This window comes from Drosophila ficusphila, unplaced genomic scaffold (genome assembly GCF_018152265.1).
Source record: "Drosophila ficusphila isolate 14025-0441.05 unplaced genomic scaffold, ASM1815226v1 contig_198, whole genome shotgun sequence".
Taxonomy (NCBI): Eukaryota; Metazoa; Arthropoda; class Insecta; order Diptera; family Drosophilidae; genus Drosophila; species Drosophila ficusphila.
The window spans coordinates 12384309-12401368 of NW_025064092.1; the positions used below are offsets into that span (position 1 = coordinate 12384309).

At 43.7% G+C, this 17060-nt stretch overlaps 1 protein-coding gene across 11 annotated transcripts in view; it reads right to left on the minus strand.

Annotated features, from left to right (window-relative positions):
* The window catches only part of LOC108097018 (uncharacterized protein CG43867), a 91039-nt gene that overhangs the window by 60048 nt on the left and 13931 nt on the right, over window positions 1–17060 (minus strand). For 8 of the 11 annotated variants that reach the window (XM_017199031.2, XM_017199022.2, XM_017199019.2 and 5 more), the window contains exons 2-3: window positions 16086–17002; window positions 15758–15850 (exon numbers count right to left, since the gene is read on the minus strand). In XM_017199031.2, coding sequence (XP_017054520.1) covers window positions 15758–15850; window positions 16086–16991 — 999 coding nt within the window. In that variant the 5' untranslated portion in view covers window positions 16992–17002. Of the gene's footprint in view, window positions 1–4196; window positions 4361–15757; window positions 15851–16085; window positions 17003–17060 lie in introns of those variants that run through there. The other 3 variants (XM_017199023.2, XM_017199027.2, XM_017199028.2) reach the window with 3 other exon arrangements.

A 17060-nucleotide genomic window follows, 5' to 3' on the forward strand; every position in this document is an offset into this window, starting at 1 on the left:
GAAATGGGGGAGGGCATAGCATCGCATCGGCTCGGCTGGAATAGCAGTTTTTCTGAATAGTTTTAAGATGACAATGACGACGATGACATGTTGGCGTTATGTAGGATGAAACCAGCGATGAGAGACTTAGCAGCCTGGCCAAATCAAAATCATATTTAATTTGCATATTGCGCCAAAGTGTCGGCGGAAAGTGTCGTCGTGGGCGAATACGAGTGCGAAACATTGTTATCGGTTATCGGGTTAGCGACAGGTGTTGCATACGCTTTATGGCGCTCGTAAAAATACCCATTAAGTATTGACAATCACAATCACAAATGTGGTGGCCTTGGTTATAGTGTGGATTGATTTACTTTAGAACGATCTCAAGTAATTTAAGGCAACCGAAATCAATCCAATGTAATGTTCCGACTCATTTTACGGTCTTGCGTTGATAACGGTCCTTCGATTATTTATGCCAGTTAACAATCGATTATTCATCGCAACTCAGCGTGGACTGTACCAATGAAGTCACAAAAATAACTAGGACAACAAATCAACTACATTGTGCCCATCTCGCATTCCTGCAAACAAACAAATAAATTTCACGCATACACAGACACAAAACTGAAAACTTTTCAACATATCCTCGACCACAGAACTGCACAACAAAAATAAAAAATACTTTCAATGACCCAATCTCTAAAAATAAACAGAGGGAGGGAACTAGAACTAGAAGAAGGAAAAGTCATCCTGACGACTGACGACTGATGGAGGTGAGGCAAACTGGGTAAAAACTGGCGTAGGAGGTCCAAAAGTCGGTCAAGTTGTTGTCAGAGAAACGGAGAAACGGAGAGAAGGACCAAGAGAGGTCATCCAATTGGCAATTGTGATAAATTGTACTTTTAAGCAATTTAAGCTCGAGAAAAAAAGCCAACAAACAAACAGACCGAAAACCAGGATCGCGTCAGTCCCTCGTCAAAGTTAAGGGAAAGGGCCAAAAAGGTTCTGGCCAAGAATTCCATTCTGCATTTCCCAATTTCACTCTGCGTCTAGTGTGTAAAACTTCTCCACTAATAATGCCTCAATTGAACTTCATTCCAGAAGCTTGGGGCTTGGGTTTCGAGGGATGAATGGGATTGTCCACTCCTGCCACAACGAAAACCCTACACACTCGCTGTCTCTTCTCAAAAAAAAAAAAAAAAAGGAACACACATGTAACACATTACCCTAGTTAGGGACACTTCTTCCTCTTGCTCGGGTTGATTTTTCTGTCGTTTCCTCCTTTTCCGCTCGTATTTTGCCTTCCTTTTGGTATCTTGAGTATTAATCCTAATTGAAGGGAATTCCCCTGATGGACACGCACTGTTTTTCTGTTTTTCGGGGCGAGAGTGACAACCCTTCTTTCTGTTTTTGTTTTGAGTTAGCCTGCTCTTAGCCATTTTATGGCGCCTGCTTTTTTTCCGTTTAGTTTGGCTTTTGTTTGTCGTAGCTGCAGCCGAAAAGTGGACTAAGGACCCAAGGATATATCCCTAGAGGGCGAGCGGTATGACCAGCATGTGGGACTGAATAAATACCCTGCGTATCCCTTCAATCAAACATCTTTGCATACTTTCTGATCTTAGCCGGTATCTTATAACTCAGTCACATCGCATCTATTGGACGGAGCAGAGCAGTGAATGAAATAAAAAATGCTCAAATAGACATTTAATGATTCCCCATTGTCATTACATAAAGGTGACTTATAAAAACATTATTTCACACACTCACATAAATGAGGGAAAAGCGGGAAAATTGGGAGGAGGGAGAAGGTAACTGGAGTGAAGGGAAAACCATGCGGGCCGAGCTTATTTGTTGCCACGCAGGCATGTTGGCTAACGAGCACTTTGGGCATTCTTCCCCCCATTACTTTTTCCACCTCCACCTACCTTATCCTTCCTGCTTATCTGAAAAAAGTGGGACATAGGTAACTTTTGGTATGTGGGCGGATTCATTATTTTGGGTTGCTCGACAAACCAAACATTTTTGTGCAATTTTGTGCAGCATATTTAGCACGGTCCCATGATAAATAACGAAAAAAAAAAAAAATGGAAAGGTATGTTCAAAATGTGGTTACAGAAAATATGTGCAAATAGTTTGTAGCAGTTTTGGGTGTCCGTCAAATAATCATCCTGCTTTTCAAACTTTGATATATCGAAGCACAAAAAAAAAAAAAAAAAATAACACAAAAAGACTTAAAATTAATTTCCAGCTGGGCTGTGCCTCTTTTGAAACCAAATCAATCGCTCGAGTTCTTTAAACCAACGGAAGAGGATTCGGATTCGGATTCGTTGGGTTCTCAATAGACTGGGAACGACATTGACGGAGAGTCTTTTGTCCTGTTTGGCAGCCACGGGTGCACTCTCAAAATTCTTTGTCAATTTCCCGTCTCGTTTCACTTGAAAGTTTTTGGTTTTTGAAATAAGAAAGTTTGCTTCGGCGACCACAAGAGGAGTTCTCTTCTCATCGTTTCCGATTCTGTGAGTTTTGTGTGTGCGCTGCTTTGATTTAAGTTCGGTTCTTGCCTATTGAAAGTTCACTTCGACCGGATATTTTCAGTTGGCATAGCCATCTTTCAGGGCTCGCTTTTTTATCGGGAATTTTCCTTAAACAGACATTGTAGTTTTGAGGTTCGTTATGGTTTTGGCTTGTTATTGCTTCAATTCGGACTCAACACAGTTAAGCATTTAATTTCGATGCCAACTGGGTTCTTATGGTTCCCAATTATTTTGATTCTGAGTATGTTCCTACGGGTCATAGTTCATAGTTCGTGGTTCAGGGATCCTAAATGGGAGCTACTCCTTTTTTGGAATAGAATTTCAAAGTATTTTTCAACCTATATTCTATTCCTTTGTTATATTTTGTATCTCAATCTTTCTTCCTCCATTCAGGTGATTTGAAGGGCCGCTCTTTCTGTGGTGGTTGGGTAAACAATGAAATGTCCGCATATTTGGCACCATTACTCAAATTGCCATTATGCACGCGCTTCGAATTGTGCCAACCAGTAATCGAGCGTCCCACCATTATGGCGGCCACAAATGCAATGCAGTCGAGTTTTCCCCGCGTCGTGTTTCGAACGGCAATGCGACAATCGCAGGTGAGTGAAAGAGAGAGCGAGAAAGAGAGAGAGATGGACAGAGAGGGAAGAGAAGGGGAGAAGGGGTAACCACGACCGCACCGAGCGCTGCATTTTTCCGCTTTTCCCCTTTGGGCACGTGTGTCGAGTTCATTATCGCTCCTGCAAACACACACACACACACACACACGCACATTATACGTATAGTATATGAAAAACATGGTTGCCCACTCACATTTGCATTGCCGTTTTCTATTGCCATTTTCTTTCTCGGTTTTGGGGGCACATTACAATTTAAATTGTTCGCATGCGGCCGGCAAAACTTGTCGCATATTATTTATAGGGGAAGCCCACTTTTATGCCTTTGTGTGTGTGAGAGAGTGTATGTGCGATAGTGTGTGTGTGTGTGTGTGCGGGTTTATGTGGTTATGGTACGGGCACACCGCCTTGGCTTAAAAATGTTAAACAAGCAAAAAGCTTTGCATACATTTCGGGGCTCGCCGGAGGAGCCGCAGGATCCGAATACGGGATCCGAAAAGAAGGACCGCACGCTGTGTTTGCGGACTAGGCTCAAGATTTATGGCTTTGCGACAGGCGGAACAGACAAACGGACAAACGAACCGGACAGAGGGACAAAGGACGAGGGGCGGTCGAAACAGACAAGGCAAACAGAAAGCCGAAGAAAACGAAGACAGACAGCCTTTCTGAAGGAAAAAAAAACGCAGGGAAAAGAAGCTAACAAGAGGGAGGGAAACCCTTGAAAAACTGCCCGGAACAATGGAACTTCAAGAAAACCACAAAGTTTAGTGAAAGGGGAAAGTCTGAGCCTAAAGACTCTCAACCCCAAACCAGCGAAGCGTTGATTTCCCTCGTTTGTGGAGGGAGATGACTTTACAGTCCGAGCCTATTTGCCTCATTTCCAAGCTTTTGCATTCCCAAAGAAACTAAAATAATCCTCAAGGAGGAGGTACGGATACGAAGCTTGTATACGCTGTTTGCAATTTAAATTTTACTGCTTTACGTTCTGAAACCGAAATGAAAATCTAAGGAGTGTGGAGTATGGTGCGTGGCACACCTTCTTGTCTTCTTGTCTTGTTAAGCTCACCTTTCTCAACATGTCGTCCAGCGAATCGACGTCCAGTCCGGCGTAGTTGTTGTTGAACTGACTGGAGCAGTTCGACGAGTTGCTGGTGTACCGCTTCCGTCTCCCCAATGCGGGCGAATTGACCAGCGAACTGGGCCCGCTGGAGCCGGCGTAGCCAAGCTGGGCGGCGGCCATCAGCGGGTAGAGCGACGGGTGGGGCAGTTGGTGGGGCAGCGGGTGGCCCACGTGGCCCACATGATGATGCGATGATCCCGGGGAGCAGCAGACCGCCAGGCAGGCGGTCGGTGGACTTCCACCGTTGCCCAGCGATGGAGGAGCCAGCTGGGCACAGCTTCGCACTGCCGCGAGCGGGGAGGGCGGCGCCGTGTGGTGGTGCAACTGCAGGTGGTGCAGCGGCGATCCGTGGTGCTGCAAGTGGTGCTGCATGAAGGGGGCCGGCGATCCACTGCCCGATGAGCCGCCCGCAGGACTCAGCGAAGTAGTCTCTACGAGGGTGCTGCTCGTCGAACTGGAGGACTCGATGATGGTGGTGGTGGTGGTGCTGCTGACGGTGACCTCCATGCTGGTGGTGCCGACACCACCGGGAAGATTCATTGCAGTGGAGCCCCCAATTCCGGATCCCGAGACGGGGCGATCTGTCTTTTGTTGGTTGGGCCGAAGTGTGGTGGAACCAGAGGCTTCCATCGGATCCTCGTCGGCGTTTTCGTCCAAAGTTCGATTTCCTTTCGAGTCGTTTTTCACAGCTAGCTGGTCACACTCGGCCGCCGTCCATTGCATTATTTGTGGCGCCCATTAAACACTCGGAAATCACACTTTTACCTCTGCTGCAAGTGGCATAAGAATTGTTGCACTCTCTCTCGTCGCGTCTGGCATGCAAATTTATGTTGCCGCTGGCAATTGTTCGTTTTTTAATTGCGCGGCCCGAACACTTTTAGGATTCGCTCTCATGATTAATGGCCCCCAGGGGTTAAGCGGGGTCAGTGAGGGGTTAAGGCGCGGGCAGACATTAACCGCAAAAACAGATTGTTGTCATTTGCCATTTGATGGGACTAAATCGAAATCCGAATCGAATGGAAATCGAATTCCACAACGGCCGCGGCCATAAAAAAATATAAATAAATTAAATCTGAGTCCTGACAGCAGACAATTGGACAAAAAGGGGGAGGGGTGCTTCTTTATATGCCTCAATCGATTTCCAAATTGTATCCCTGATGAATTAAATATAAAAACAATATCAGACTCTTTTTTATGTAACAAAAGTTTTTTTTTTTTTGTTTTATTTTCGTGTGCAATCTGCGTTAAGTAATTGTGTATCATAGGTAAAATGTAACCAATTTGTATTAACTCAAACAAATAAAAAAAAATTGCACAACAAATAAAACGCTGTTTTTAAATTCTTTGCGATAGTGAAGAACTATCTTAAGAATAACGCTCCCAAATGGGATTTAAAACGGTTTAAAGCGATTAATAAATGATTGAGGATTCAGGATTTTCGCCAGCACATCGGTAGACTGGGCGATTGTGGACAAGGAAGTGGAGCAGGACTTCACACACGCTTGACTTGAGCCAGACGTTGGACGCGTTGGCAATTTACAACATACAGCAATCAATTCCAGAGCATAAATAACTCAATTTCCAACGCCCCCAGCCCCCAGTTCCCACCAACGAAGCTAATACTGTCCGGCCATCGATAAATTCTCCGTGAAGGGGGGATAAAGGCGGAAAAGTCAGGGGAGGTGGGCGGTGGGAGGTTGGGGGCCACAGAAAGCGGAGACAGATTGTGAAGTTCGAATTAGGAGGGGTGGGGCGAAGGGAGTTGAGAGAGTTTAGATGGAGCTCGGCTAATTAGTGGCTAAACCTCTTTCGATTATGCGGCAGTCTTTGGCATGATTTAAAGCTGAATGAAGAATAGCAGGAGTGGAATAGATATACATAGAACTAAGATAAACAACTTGGAACTTCTGTTCTAACTTCTGTTCTATTTGCACAACAAAAATATATAATAAATGATTAGTGTTTTGGGAGTCTGCTTTCAAGTTAATCAATTCAACACTTTTTTTGGTCCGTGTAACTGGCTGGCAGCAGAGATCAGCTTTCAAGTGAAGTTTACTGGAGACTCGCAGTGCAACAGCATCAGAAGCATCAGAAGCAACAGCAGCAAAAGAGCCCCCATTTGTGGGTGATTTGGCGGGAAGGGTGGTGTGCTTTCTAAGGGGGTCCTGGAGGGGTCCTGGCCAGGACATGTCCCCCATGCGCCAGTGTATATGTTGGCCCTTGTTGCTGGACTGCTGGACTGCTGGTGTCTGAAGTTTTGTATCGTCCATTTAACAATGTGTGCCACACACACACACACACACGCTCACTTACAAAATGCCCGATGATGATGATGATACATACACTGGTCGAAAAGCGGGTGCTGTACTGTGATATACAAGGAGATGCCCTTCGGTGGGCCAACGACTCCTCCGCCCTGCTTTCAGCCATGTGTGGCAGTTCTTGTAAGGACAAGCCGTTTTGGAATCTATATGGCCAGGCCATAGTTCACTCGAGATAATATACATGCGCCATATACGTATGTGTGCGAGTGGAGAGTCCTTGCTTAAATGATGTGTGTGTATGTGTGCGGCAGACAGGAGGCATGCAATTGCCTCGAAATACGCACACCAGCACACGTGGGCATATATTAATGACACCAGCTTCAAATTTAAAGCCTGTGCAACCGAAAATCTCCATAATAGCAAAATGGAATGCGGCGAAATTGCCTGGCAGGCAAAGCATTCGATTGAATTTCGGTGCAAGTCCGAATTTCACTTTCTGCCAATGAAAAACGCTGGCAAATCTTGAACCCATCTCGATTATTTTTATAAACTCAGCCTTTAATCTTGCAAAAAGGAATATTCTATTTAGAAAGCATTATTTTATAACTAGGTTGTTGGCGCAAAATTTAATATAAGTTAGAAAATTGTTCTGATTTATTTGCTGACACAACAAACGTGTTTCCTATATTTGATGTTTAATTTATAAAAAGGTTCAAAATACTATAAAAAGTTTCTACAAAAGCAAAAACGAAAAAACGATTTCCTCAAATTACATCTCATCATCATTTCGCGGTGATTTTGTTAAAAAAAAAAAAAAATTTCGTTGCCAAACGAAATTAAATAAGAACTTTTCACGGTAAGCACCTCAAGCAACAATTGAAAACAATTCTTGACATTTTTTCGGAGAAGGGAAAAACTGGGGGAAATCTGCCACGGATAGGCCACACAGCTCACATAAAAACTCTGGATAACGCCAAGCCAAAGTCCGGCAAAAATTAAAGACAAACAGAGGCTCTTTTTCCCCCAAACCAACAGTGTTTACTTTGAACGTTTTGATGTTATTCTGTTATTATTCGCTTGAATATTTTTACTGTTCTTGGGCCAAACGAGAGGAGATGCAACAATTTTGCGGGCAATTTCACTGACCAACTATAATTATTAGACTGGAAAAAAATGTAAAAAAAAAAATTAACCGTATTGCGAACGATTTCACTTTTTCGCGCAACGGACGTCGAACACTCAAAAAGCGGAAACGGAAGTGCCGGACGTTTCGGCACGGAGCACGCAACGCGTTACGCAGCCAAAGACAAACTGATTGCCGTGTGCCACTGCATGGATATATGGATGTGATTTACCGACCCACACAGCTACGGCCGTACACCAACACACACACACCGCTGAACAGCTGTCAGGGAATGCGCATGTGTGTGTGTCCTCGTATGGGGAGTTCGTCGGCGAGTGGCGAGTGGTGGGTTTCTGGGGCAACAACGGTATTCGGGAATTTCCCCAGTGCGAAAACCGGTATAAAGAACGAAGGTCCTGTAAGCGGTACTTTTTCAAACGACGAGCAAGCTATATGCCGTTACCGCTTCAACAAATAATAAAACTCTTTAATAATAGTTTACAGTTAAGATGCCTAAAATTAGACAACGATTTTCGATTTCTCCGGAAATTTGGTATGACTTTGGGAATTTGCCATTTGGCAAGAACAACAACAGCGCTCCGAACACCAACAACTTTAAATGCAAAATTTCCCTGTATTCCTCGGCGAGAGGACTTTCTCGTGGTGAGCTCAGCGGTTCGGGCCTGCTGGTTCCTCCCACCACCCACCAGCCACCACCTACCACCGCCTTCTCCACAGGACCACCGCCACCATCCTGTAGCATACTTTCCTGCTCAGATTGTGTACGTTAAAGCCAAGTCACACAAGAAGAAGAAGAAGAAGGGAGAAGCTAAAAACGAGGCGGCATTTCCGTTCGCTTAACCTTAAAGCGGCCAAGAAACCAAGTTGGCCACATGTTTTGGCCGCCTGCGAATTTTAATGACTACGGCCGTGGAGGGAACTGCACTGTTTTTCTTCCCAGTTCCCTTCTCCCCCGCTGGATTTTCCTTTCCTCCTTCACGGTTCGCGTTGCCAAACATGTTTGCATTTGAATTTTAAATTAAACGTCGTCGTCGTCAGCGAGCGATGATGATGACGACAACATGTCAACATCAAACCAAAGAAGGAGGCAGCCCCTCCATCCTTCCAAATCCCCTCATCATGGGCGGCGACTGGCAGGGGGCGGGGCATTAGCTGTTGCTATTGATTTTCGGCTGACCTTTTTTTTGTGAAAAGGGGAACAGAATTGCAAACTACGGCCGAGTGCCAATTAGAGCGGAAAAGGCTTCTGTCAGGATCGCGGGATTTGGGATCGGGATCAGAGTCAGAGTTTTGGCAAAAAAGCACCTTAATTGTGGCAGGCTTCAAGGCCGATTTTATGTGTCAGGTTTACTCAGAGGAATTTTCCACAGCTAACGAACCTAATTTTCGCCCCGCAAATAAAGGAGATTACACTTTTCTTTGGTTTGTTAGTTTGGTTCACTATCTTTGTACTAAAGTCAAGCAAACTTTAACTCCTTGCGTCGTATTTAAGTATTTCTACATTTAGGAATTCGAGTCTCGTTTTTTTTTTTTGTCAATTTGCTTAATGTCCTGGCAGGAGGTAAGAAAGCAGTCACACGCAGAGCAACATACATACAACATAGTACAATTGAGTGCAAAAATATTTTGCGTTTGGTTTCCATTCCCTTGTATACTTTTGTGGCTTCGACTTAGCAGGAGGCCAACTTGTTGAGCAATTAAGCCAGAACGCTTAACATGTCAGGCCCACTAACTCAATAGATTTATGTAAACTGAACGTTCACAAGGACGCAACACAACAAGGACACAATTCGTTGGGGATTATAGTATATCTCTTTCGCAGAGAAGTCGAGAGTAAAAACTTAAAGCTAAGAAAAGGCGCCATTGTTAATAATTATTTATGTGGAAATGCAAGAAAACATTGTAAACGGTGGAGCTCAGAAAGCATGGAAGTTTCAATTTGAAAGGTTAAGAAGCTAAATTTTCAGTTTCAAGACAAAAATATAAAAGAATTATTTGAAAATTTAGCTTTCAGTTGTAAGGCAGAAACATAAATTGACAATCATAACAACATAAATTACATATCCTAGTAAAATGTGATGAGTGATGCGAATGAACCATTCGGCCACTTAATTGAGCCCGGAACGACAATTCGCGACACCTTTTAAATTACCATCTCAGTGCCGTCGATTGTTTGGCTTTCATCACATACTGAACACGCCCCAAAGGCAATATACCTAGAAACTCCCCCTAAAATCCACAGCAGTGCCTGGCATTGTTAAGTGAATGTTTGTCGCCCGTTTTCCGTTCCAGGGAGAATCAAGTGGGGAGACTTCTGTTATTGTTGACCACAGCCCAACAACTCGGTGGGGCAACTACAACCACTGGCTAATACCCCTTTTAATCCCATGCACAAAGTATATATTTTATTGCCCTCTCACCCTCTTTGTCTCATTTCGCAAAGGCAAAGGATTTTGGATCCGTTTCTAAGTTCACGGAATGTTGTATACTGAGATATGAATGTACGATTGCATCTAAAGTAGGCATACTCGTAAAGCCTTAAATATAGCTTTCAAAGAAGAAGTATAAATAATATTGATATCGATGGTAAGTCAGTTAAAAAGTGAAACCCCTTTGCCATTTCCAGAATGGGATACATTTCTCAACCATTTCCCCGAAAAACACTTCCCATGTCCTTTGCTATTTGAGACTTTCTTCCCTTTCTTTCGACCGCCCAGTAATCCGCTTAAAATAATTTTTTGGCATTACATTGAGTGTTCCATTCCATTTGTTCCGGCAATGTCAGTTTGCGTGCGCGTAAGTCAGAGTTATGTCTTATGTGACCAGGCTAAAAAAATACATAACCGAAACCGCTTAACGCACATATTTGCTCGGGCTTTTAATGCTTATTAATATAAAACATGTGCTCTTACTTCTTTAAATACAAAGAACTAAAACAAAAATCAGGAAGCAAAACAACCAAAAAGTAAAAGAACATTATAAGGTTCTTGTACATTTTCGAAAACATTTTAATGTCAATTACCGTTGAAAGATATTATATATTTTTTTGGCAAATGTTTTTATCTTCGCTTCGTCCTTGAAGTGCTGCCCCTATTTCGTTCTTACACATTCTCACTCTCAATTTGTTTGTCCATCTGCTCGCCACTCGTTCTCCATAATGCAAATTCTTCCCTCCTTTATTAATTTTTTCTCGTCAACAGTATAAGCCAAAACGGCCCCTCTGGCAACTGTTATTTTTTCGTATAATATGTATGTATATTTTGTATTTATATTTTTATTTATGAAAAAATAAAACAACGGAAGCAAATATTGAAAAATATTTTTAAGCTAAAATATTTATTTGGTTTTTTTAACCCTCCCTTTGTTTTCTTGTTTCTATTGTTTCCGCTTTTGTTTTATTTTGCTAGTTGATTCTATTGTTGTTTCTGTGTGGCACGGTTTTCCCTTTTTCAATTGTATGCGTTTTACATATAGTTTTACAGATAGAGAATTTGGAAATACTTACAAAAAGAAGGAAACATTTCGTGTACATTAATTGTGTTTGGATGAGATTTCTCGACACATTGGTACTACATTTTCCTTTTTTTCAGTGTTGTCGATAGAAGTCCTAACTTATGCAACTACTTCCCCTTCTTCTTCTTCTTCTTCTTCTTCTCCCGTGTTTCCGGTTTGCATTTCTGTGCTGACCAATTTTGTGCTGGCTACGAATTTGACTTTCCTTCGAAATCGTAAGCAACGCAAAACTGGAACTCCTCGTGATTGCAACAAATGGCATCGGCAAAGATGTGGAAGTTCATCTTTACTGGTCGCCATAGAAAATGTTCGCCCCCATTGTTTAGTTTCCATCCACAGCATATTTTTCTGAATATTTAGCACAGCGAAGCTGGAACACGGGAAAAGGACCTCAACTATACGTATAGAGTCCTTGTCGTCTGTAATCTTGGCGGCAACGAGAGCGTATGAGGCTTTGTCACGCATAATTAAAATTAAATGCGCTTTTGGGAATAATTCAAATGAATAAACGAGCGTGGCCAACATGTGTGCTGCATACACAAAATGAGTTTGTCGCGACAGAGTTGGCTTCTTTACCCAGAAAAAAAGGGAAAAGAGATTGCCTCAAACCGAAAAACGGAAAACTTTTTAGAAAGCGTTTTCTTGTGCGCTTCCCTGGTCCATTGTGGCGAGTACGCCCCATTCAAGTAGTGGGCGTGGCCAGGACAAAAGGGCAGAAAGCGAAAGAGAGAAATGCTTCATTTATTATGGGGCTGATGGTCATTAATTTTTCAGTCGCTTTCCATTTTCTTCTTGCTTGGCTTCTCCAAAAGGAAAATCCAGGAGGCTCTACGCACATGCTTGTGTCTGAAACAGAATTTGAATCTCCCGCAAATGAAGAACCATTAAAACTATTCCCATCCCGTACAGTGGCCACGAATTTTTTGTTCACCAATTATGGACACGGCCGAAAACCCGAAAAGGGTTGCTGCGCAGACAGAGGGATTCCTGCTCTAATTGCTGAAATAGTTGGTCCAACTTTAGGCTCAGCCTGTGGCCATTGCTCCACCGCATCGATGCCCAATTAATGCCGGAGCACGAAGTTGTCAAAAATTTTAATTAAACACAAAGGCGAAGGCATTCCGTGTCTTATCCTTGGGAGATGGCATGATAGAATCCAAGGGGTGAAAAAAAGTTCTGTAACAAGAGGAATTTACTTAATTCCAATAGCATCGATGGCATGTACTTTAGAAAATAACCGACAAACAAAATCCATAAATCACTAAATCACAAATTAAAATCACAAATTAGAACAAATATCAGAGGATAAAAATACGAAATTGCTTGCATAAAATACTTCACTCCTAGAAATTAAAATCAAATCGATTTTTTTGGGTGTAGGTCTTTGCCTGCCAGTACATCTGAAACTGGAGTATCTGCCGGATGTTTCATTGTTGCCAGGAAGTTCCACCAACCTGACAGATACCGCACATTCGCAACTGTTCGTTCGTATCTCTGTGCCACATATTTTAACTGTGTTGGAAGAGGGAACCAGCCGTTCTATATTAATCGACAATGGAACTGCCTTTGTCAGCGTTTGGCAGGCGCTTCATAAATACAGAGTTCCTTCACTTCTGCTTAAAGTTTGGAATGGAAAAAACATCCGTGAAGTTTTAGCAAATCTCTGGATTCCAGATATGTTCAAACTAGTTGTATTTGAAAATTCCGCACAATTAATAATTGCCTGCAAGCTACAAAACGCAGCGTATTACAAACTTCGGTGAAGTTCGGCATTTATGGCTGTTTGCTTTTTGGGATTTTGCGTTTTGCAACCGAAATTGAAATGGATGACAAGCCGGCCGGTCATTTGCCTCTAAGCGCTGCTTTCAACGCGTTAACGCGCTTCGCAAACACGCAGAGAGAGAGATAGCTATATATGGGGGCGTGGCCAGTCGGAGCTTATGGCACAAGGCGGCACTCTAATGTGGCCACTTTTACGTATGCCGTTCGAGTTTGCTCATTGCTGTTTGCTGTTTGACGGCCACCCGATGTGCAATCATGGACAGCGGGCCACGCAGATTTATGGTCATTTTTGCATCGGACGAGTAAACCCCGCTCTGCTGGGCCCTAGGGAGCGTGACAGGGGTCAGGGGTCAGGGGTCGCGGAAATGACAAAACAAAAATTGCATAGTCAAGTGAGCAGCACATGACGTCAAAGGATCGGGAGTGGATTATGGTCAATTGATGCGACAAGGCATTTTTAACAGCAACTCAAACCGTTCTTAGTTCAGTTGCTTGATTTTTAAATGAAACGAAATCTTACAGCAAAAGCATTCCATATGTTTTATGTTAAATCAGCTTTAAAATGTGATTTTGGGAAATGCTGTTATATAAATTTAAGTGTTCTAATTCAATGGCAATTTCTATAGCTTAGCAATTATCTAACCCAATCTCCGATCATCGATACCATTCACTGTCCTTGAAGAAAAATTTGGCAAGCAGCGACTTCAATCTGGACTCCCTTCGGGGTTGCCTCTTTGCGAAATTTATTTTCCAATATTTGTTGAGCTGAAATTTGGCAACAGTGGCAGCTTCTTGGCCCAGACCCTTGTTGGCCGCTCACTCCGATCCATTTGTTTACTTCTGCCGCTTGTTGTTCTCGGATGGCTTTGGTAATAAACTTGAATTTTATTGTCCAACAAGAATGTTGCAATATGCTTGGCCATAATTTCAACGTCCTGCACATTGTAGCCAAAGACGAGCGAGCTTCCCCTCCCGTTTTTAGTATTCTCCTGTCCAGCCGAAATTTTGTGGTTCAAGCTTAACGTCTCCTCTGATTGCTCTTGTCCTTGTTTCTGCATTTTCCTCGCCAGCTCCTGTACAAAGCAACGACTTTCCACTTTTAGATTATGCAACCGACAAAAAACGGGAAGGAAAGGAAATACCAAGAAACTAAAACAACATTTTTGCTTGACTGAAACATTTGCATTTTATGGGCTCGCAAACCTAAAAATTTAATGCCATTTGGCAGGGCATTTTCTCCTGGACGGACGCAGCATTGAATCGTGAACCGATTAAAGGCCAATAGGCACAAGAAAGTAAAGTTACTAGCCTTAAAAGAAAATGTTCGAATATAGAATATAGAATTCAAGAGTAAGGAACTACAAAAACTTCTCTAAAGTAAAAACCGAGGGTTTCTTTAACAAACAACAAGAAACAGCTAAATTTATAAATTATATTTCATATTAAAATGCGCTCGCTTTGGCATTTTTGATGAGCGAAAGTCAAGGAAAGGCGGAAAAGCAAGTGATTTGGGTCCTGGCCATTTGGAAGTTTAGTGCACCTAATTTAAAATTTATGATGCACTTGAATTGCAGCTGGCAAAAAGTTGAAAAGTGAACTATAATGGGGGAAGGCGGAAAAAGGGAGTCGAAAACTCATACGACAAAGGCGAAATGCGAAATGGGAAATGGAAAATGCATAAAACATAAATAAAATATTCATTGCATACTTTTAGCCATCGAGTTATGCAGTTTTTTTTTTTTTTTTTTTCCTCTTCTATATTTTGTACTATTTTTTGCTGACCTTTTACTGCCATTGTGACTGCTCGAAATTGGCAATTTAATATTGAAAGCCGTGCCCAATAATTTTAATAACAACATTCGAGTTTACTTTTTAACTTCCCAATTGAGCAGAAAGCGTGGTCTTTTGCTCGATTTGTTTGTGCTTTGATTTGGGAGTTTATTGATTGGTGCTTATCCATTTATGGAATATGTTATTTGTGGACAGCCTATACTTTTTTCCTAGTAGAAAACTGTTTGTCCTTTTATTTGTATAATTGATGATGGAAACATGAAACGGAATAGTTTGTATAATGTTTGCATAATTGATCGCACTAGGCAAAGCGACCTTGAAAATGAGCTGGCGATAAAAGTCCATTTGCATCGGACAACCCTTAACCCCTTGGCGTCATCCCCTCGAGCGGAGATCCTGGGGTATCTGTTCATGCATTATTCATGGACCGAAAATCATTGAAGTAAAATGAGTTTATGTCAGGGCCCGATGAAAGCAAAACCAACCCAAACCCAAGCCCAAACCCACTGGGAATTTCCGTGGGCGGCTAGTTCACATTTCCCCAATATATACGTACAGTTCATATACATTTTGCATTAGAGGAGCGCCTCTTGGCCAAATTCCTAATGACTTAATTAGGCTTATAATAAGCAAGGACCACGAGTCGGGTTTCCCTCTCATTTTCCGCACAACAGCTGCACTATCTCTGGGAAAATGGAAATGGGTGGAAAGTGTCCTGGCCACTCAATGGAAACTCGAGTGCTTTTTGTTCGTATGTTCGCTGGTTCGTATGTGTGTGTGTAATTGCGTGGGACGTCGTAAAAATGTTTTAACCGTGGCTCCCATAAATCATAATTAAGCACAAGACGTGGGGGCGTGAGGGGCGTGGCCCTCACCCCCACAGTAATTAATGTGTGTGCATCTGTGTGTTGCTTTTTACTTATTAACTCATTTGGTCTAATCATCATACGTCCTCCAGCGGCCCACTTTGAGGATTGTCTGGTCCTCCCCGTTTCGCTGTTCATTTCACTTACCTTTTCTCGCAGCATATCGCGTATACGCCCCGCCTGATTCTTGGATCGATGCAGCTCCAGTTGCAGCTCCAGACACCGTTCTTGCCAATTAATCTGCCGGTGAAGAAAACGAGGTCAAAACGGGAGTTTAGCTAAATGGCTTACAGGTCATTGGGACCCCCCCCTGGTTCCCTTTTAAAGAAACCAACTAAATGTCTGCAAGATATTTTCTGCGTAGCTTAAAACATTCATTTAACAACTGTATCAAATTTTTAAAGGGTTTTCTAAGTCAAGGGTATCTAGGGTATCTTTAGGTAAACTGACAAGTGGTTTTGCGATTCCAACTCACCTCGGGCAAAGCCTGTCCGTAGTTGTTCACCTGGTGGACGTCCAGGTGCTCGGTGAGCGCCGAGAAGTGCGGCCATGGAGCATCCGGAGCATCCAAGGCTGCCAGCACGGGATTCACAATGGACTGAGCCGCGATGGCACCACTCGCTTCCCTTGGCTCCCGATCCCTCTGCTGCTGCTGCTGCTGTTGCTGTTGTTGTTCCGCTTTTGCTTGATGCGGCTTCGCCGGAATGGGCGGTGGGCGTGGCATGCGTCGGGGCAGCAACCTGGGACTGTTGGGCGTGGAGGCGGTGGCACCTGCTCCTCCTCCTCCTCCACCTCCTCCACTGGCAAAGCGACCCTGAGCCACAGGTATTTGTCCACTGAACGAGGTTGCCCTCTTGGCCAAAAGTGGTGATCCCTGCAGCGACTGTGAGCCCGATAGACAGCCACGCCCACCGCCCAACTGGCTGGGCAGCGAGGGTGGCTGGCTGCTCTGCTGCAGGTGGTGCAGTTGGTGCTGTTGATAGTGGTGGTGCTGCTGCTGCTGGTGGTGGTGGTGGTAGAGGTGCGAGGGAAAGGTGTGCAGGTAGCCACCGCTGATCCCACCGTCTTGCGGCCGCAGGAAGTAGTTGTGCGAGGGGCTGTAGTATTGCAGTGTATTCAGGGGGCTGGCCACGCCCAAGGAAGGCGTGGCTCGCCCAGAAGTCGAGGCAGAGGCACTGGCCGATGGCGATGGCGATGAGGAGGCGGATCTTCTTCGTTGATCCGCAGGAGACTGCTGCGGATGTGGATGCGGATGCGGGTGTAGTTGCGAATGCTGCTGCTCCTGGGATCGCAGGTGCTGCTGCTGCTGTTGCTGCTGCTGGAGATTGGTGAGCGTATCGAAGATTTGCGATAGGCGACCCAAAGGCACTTCGTCAGACATTGACGCGGTAGCTAAAAAGGATACAGAACCATTAGATATTTATTCAAGAACAAAACGATGAGAAATATA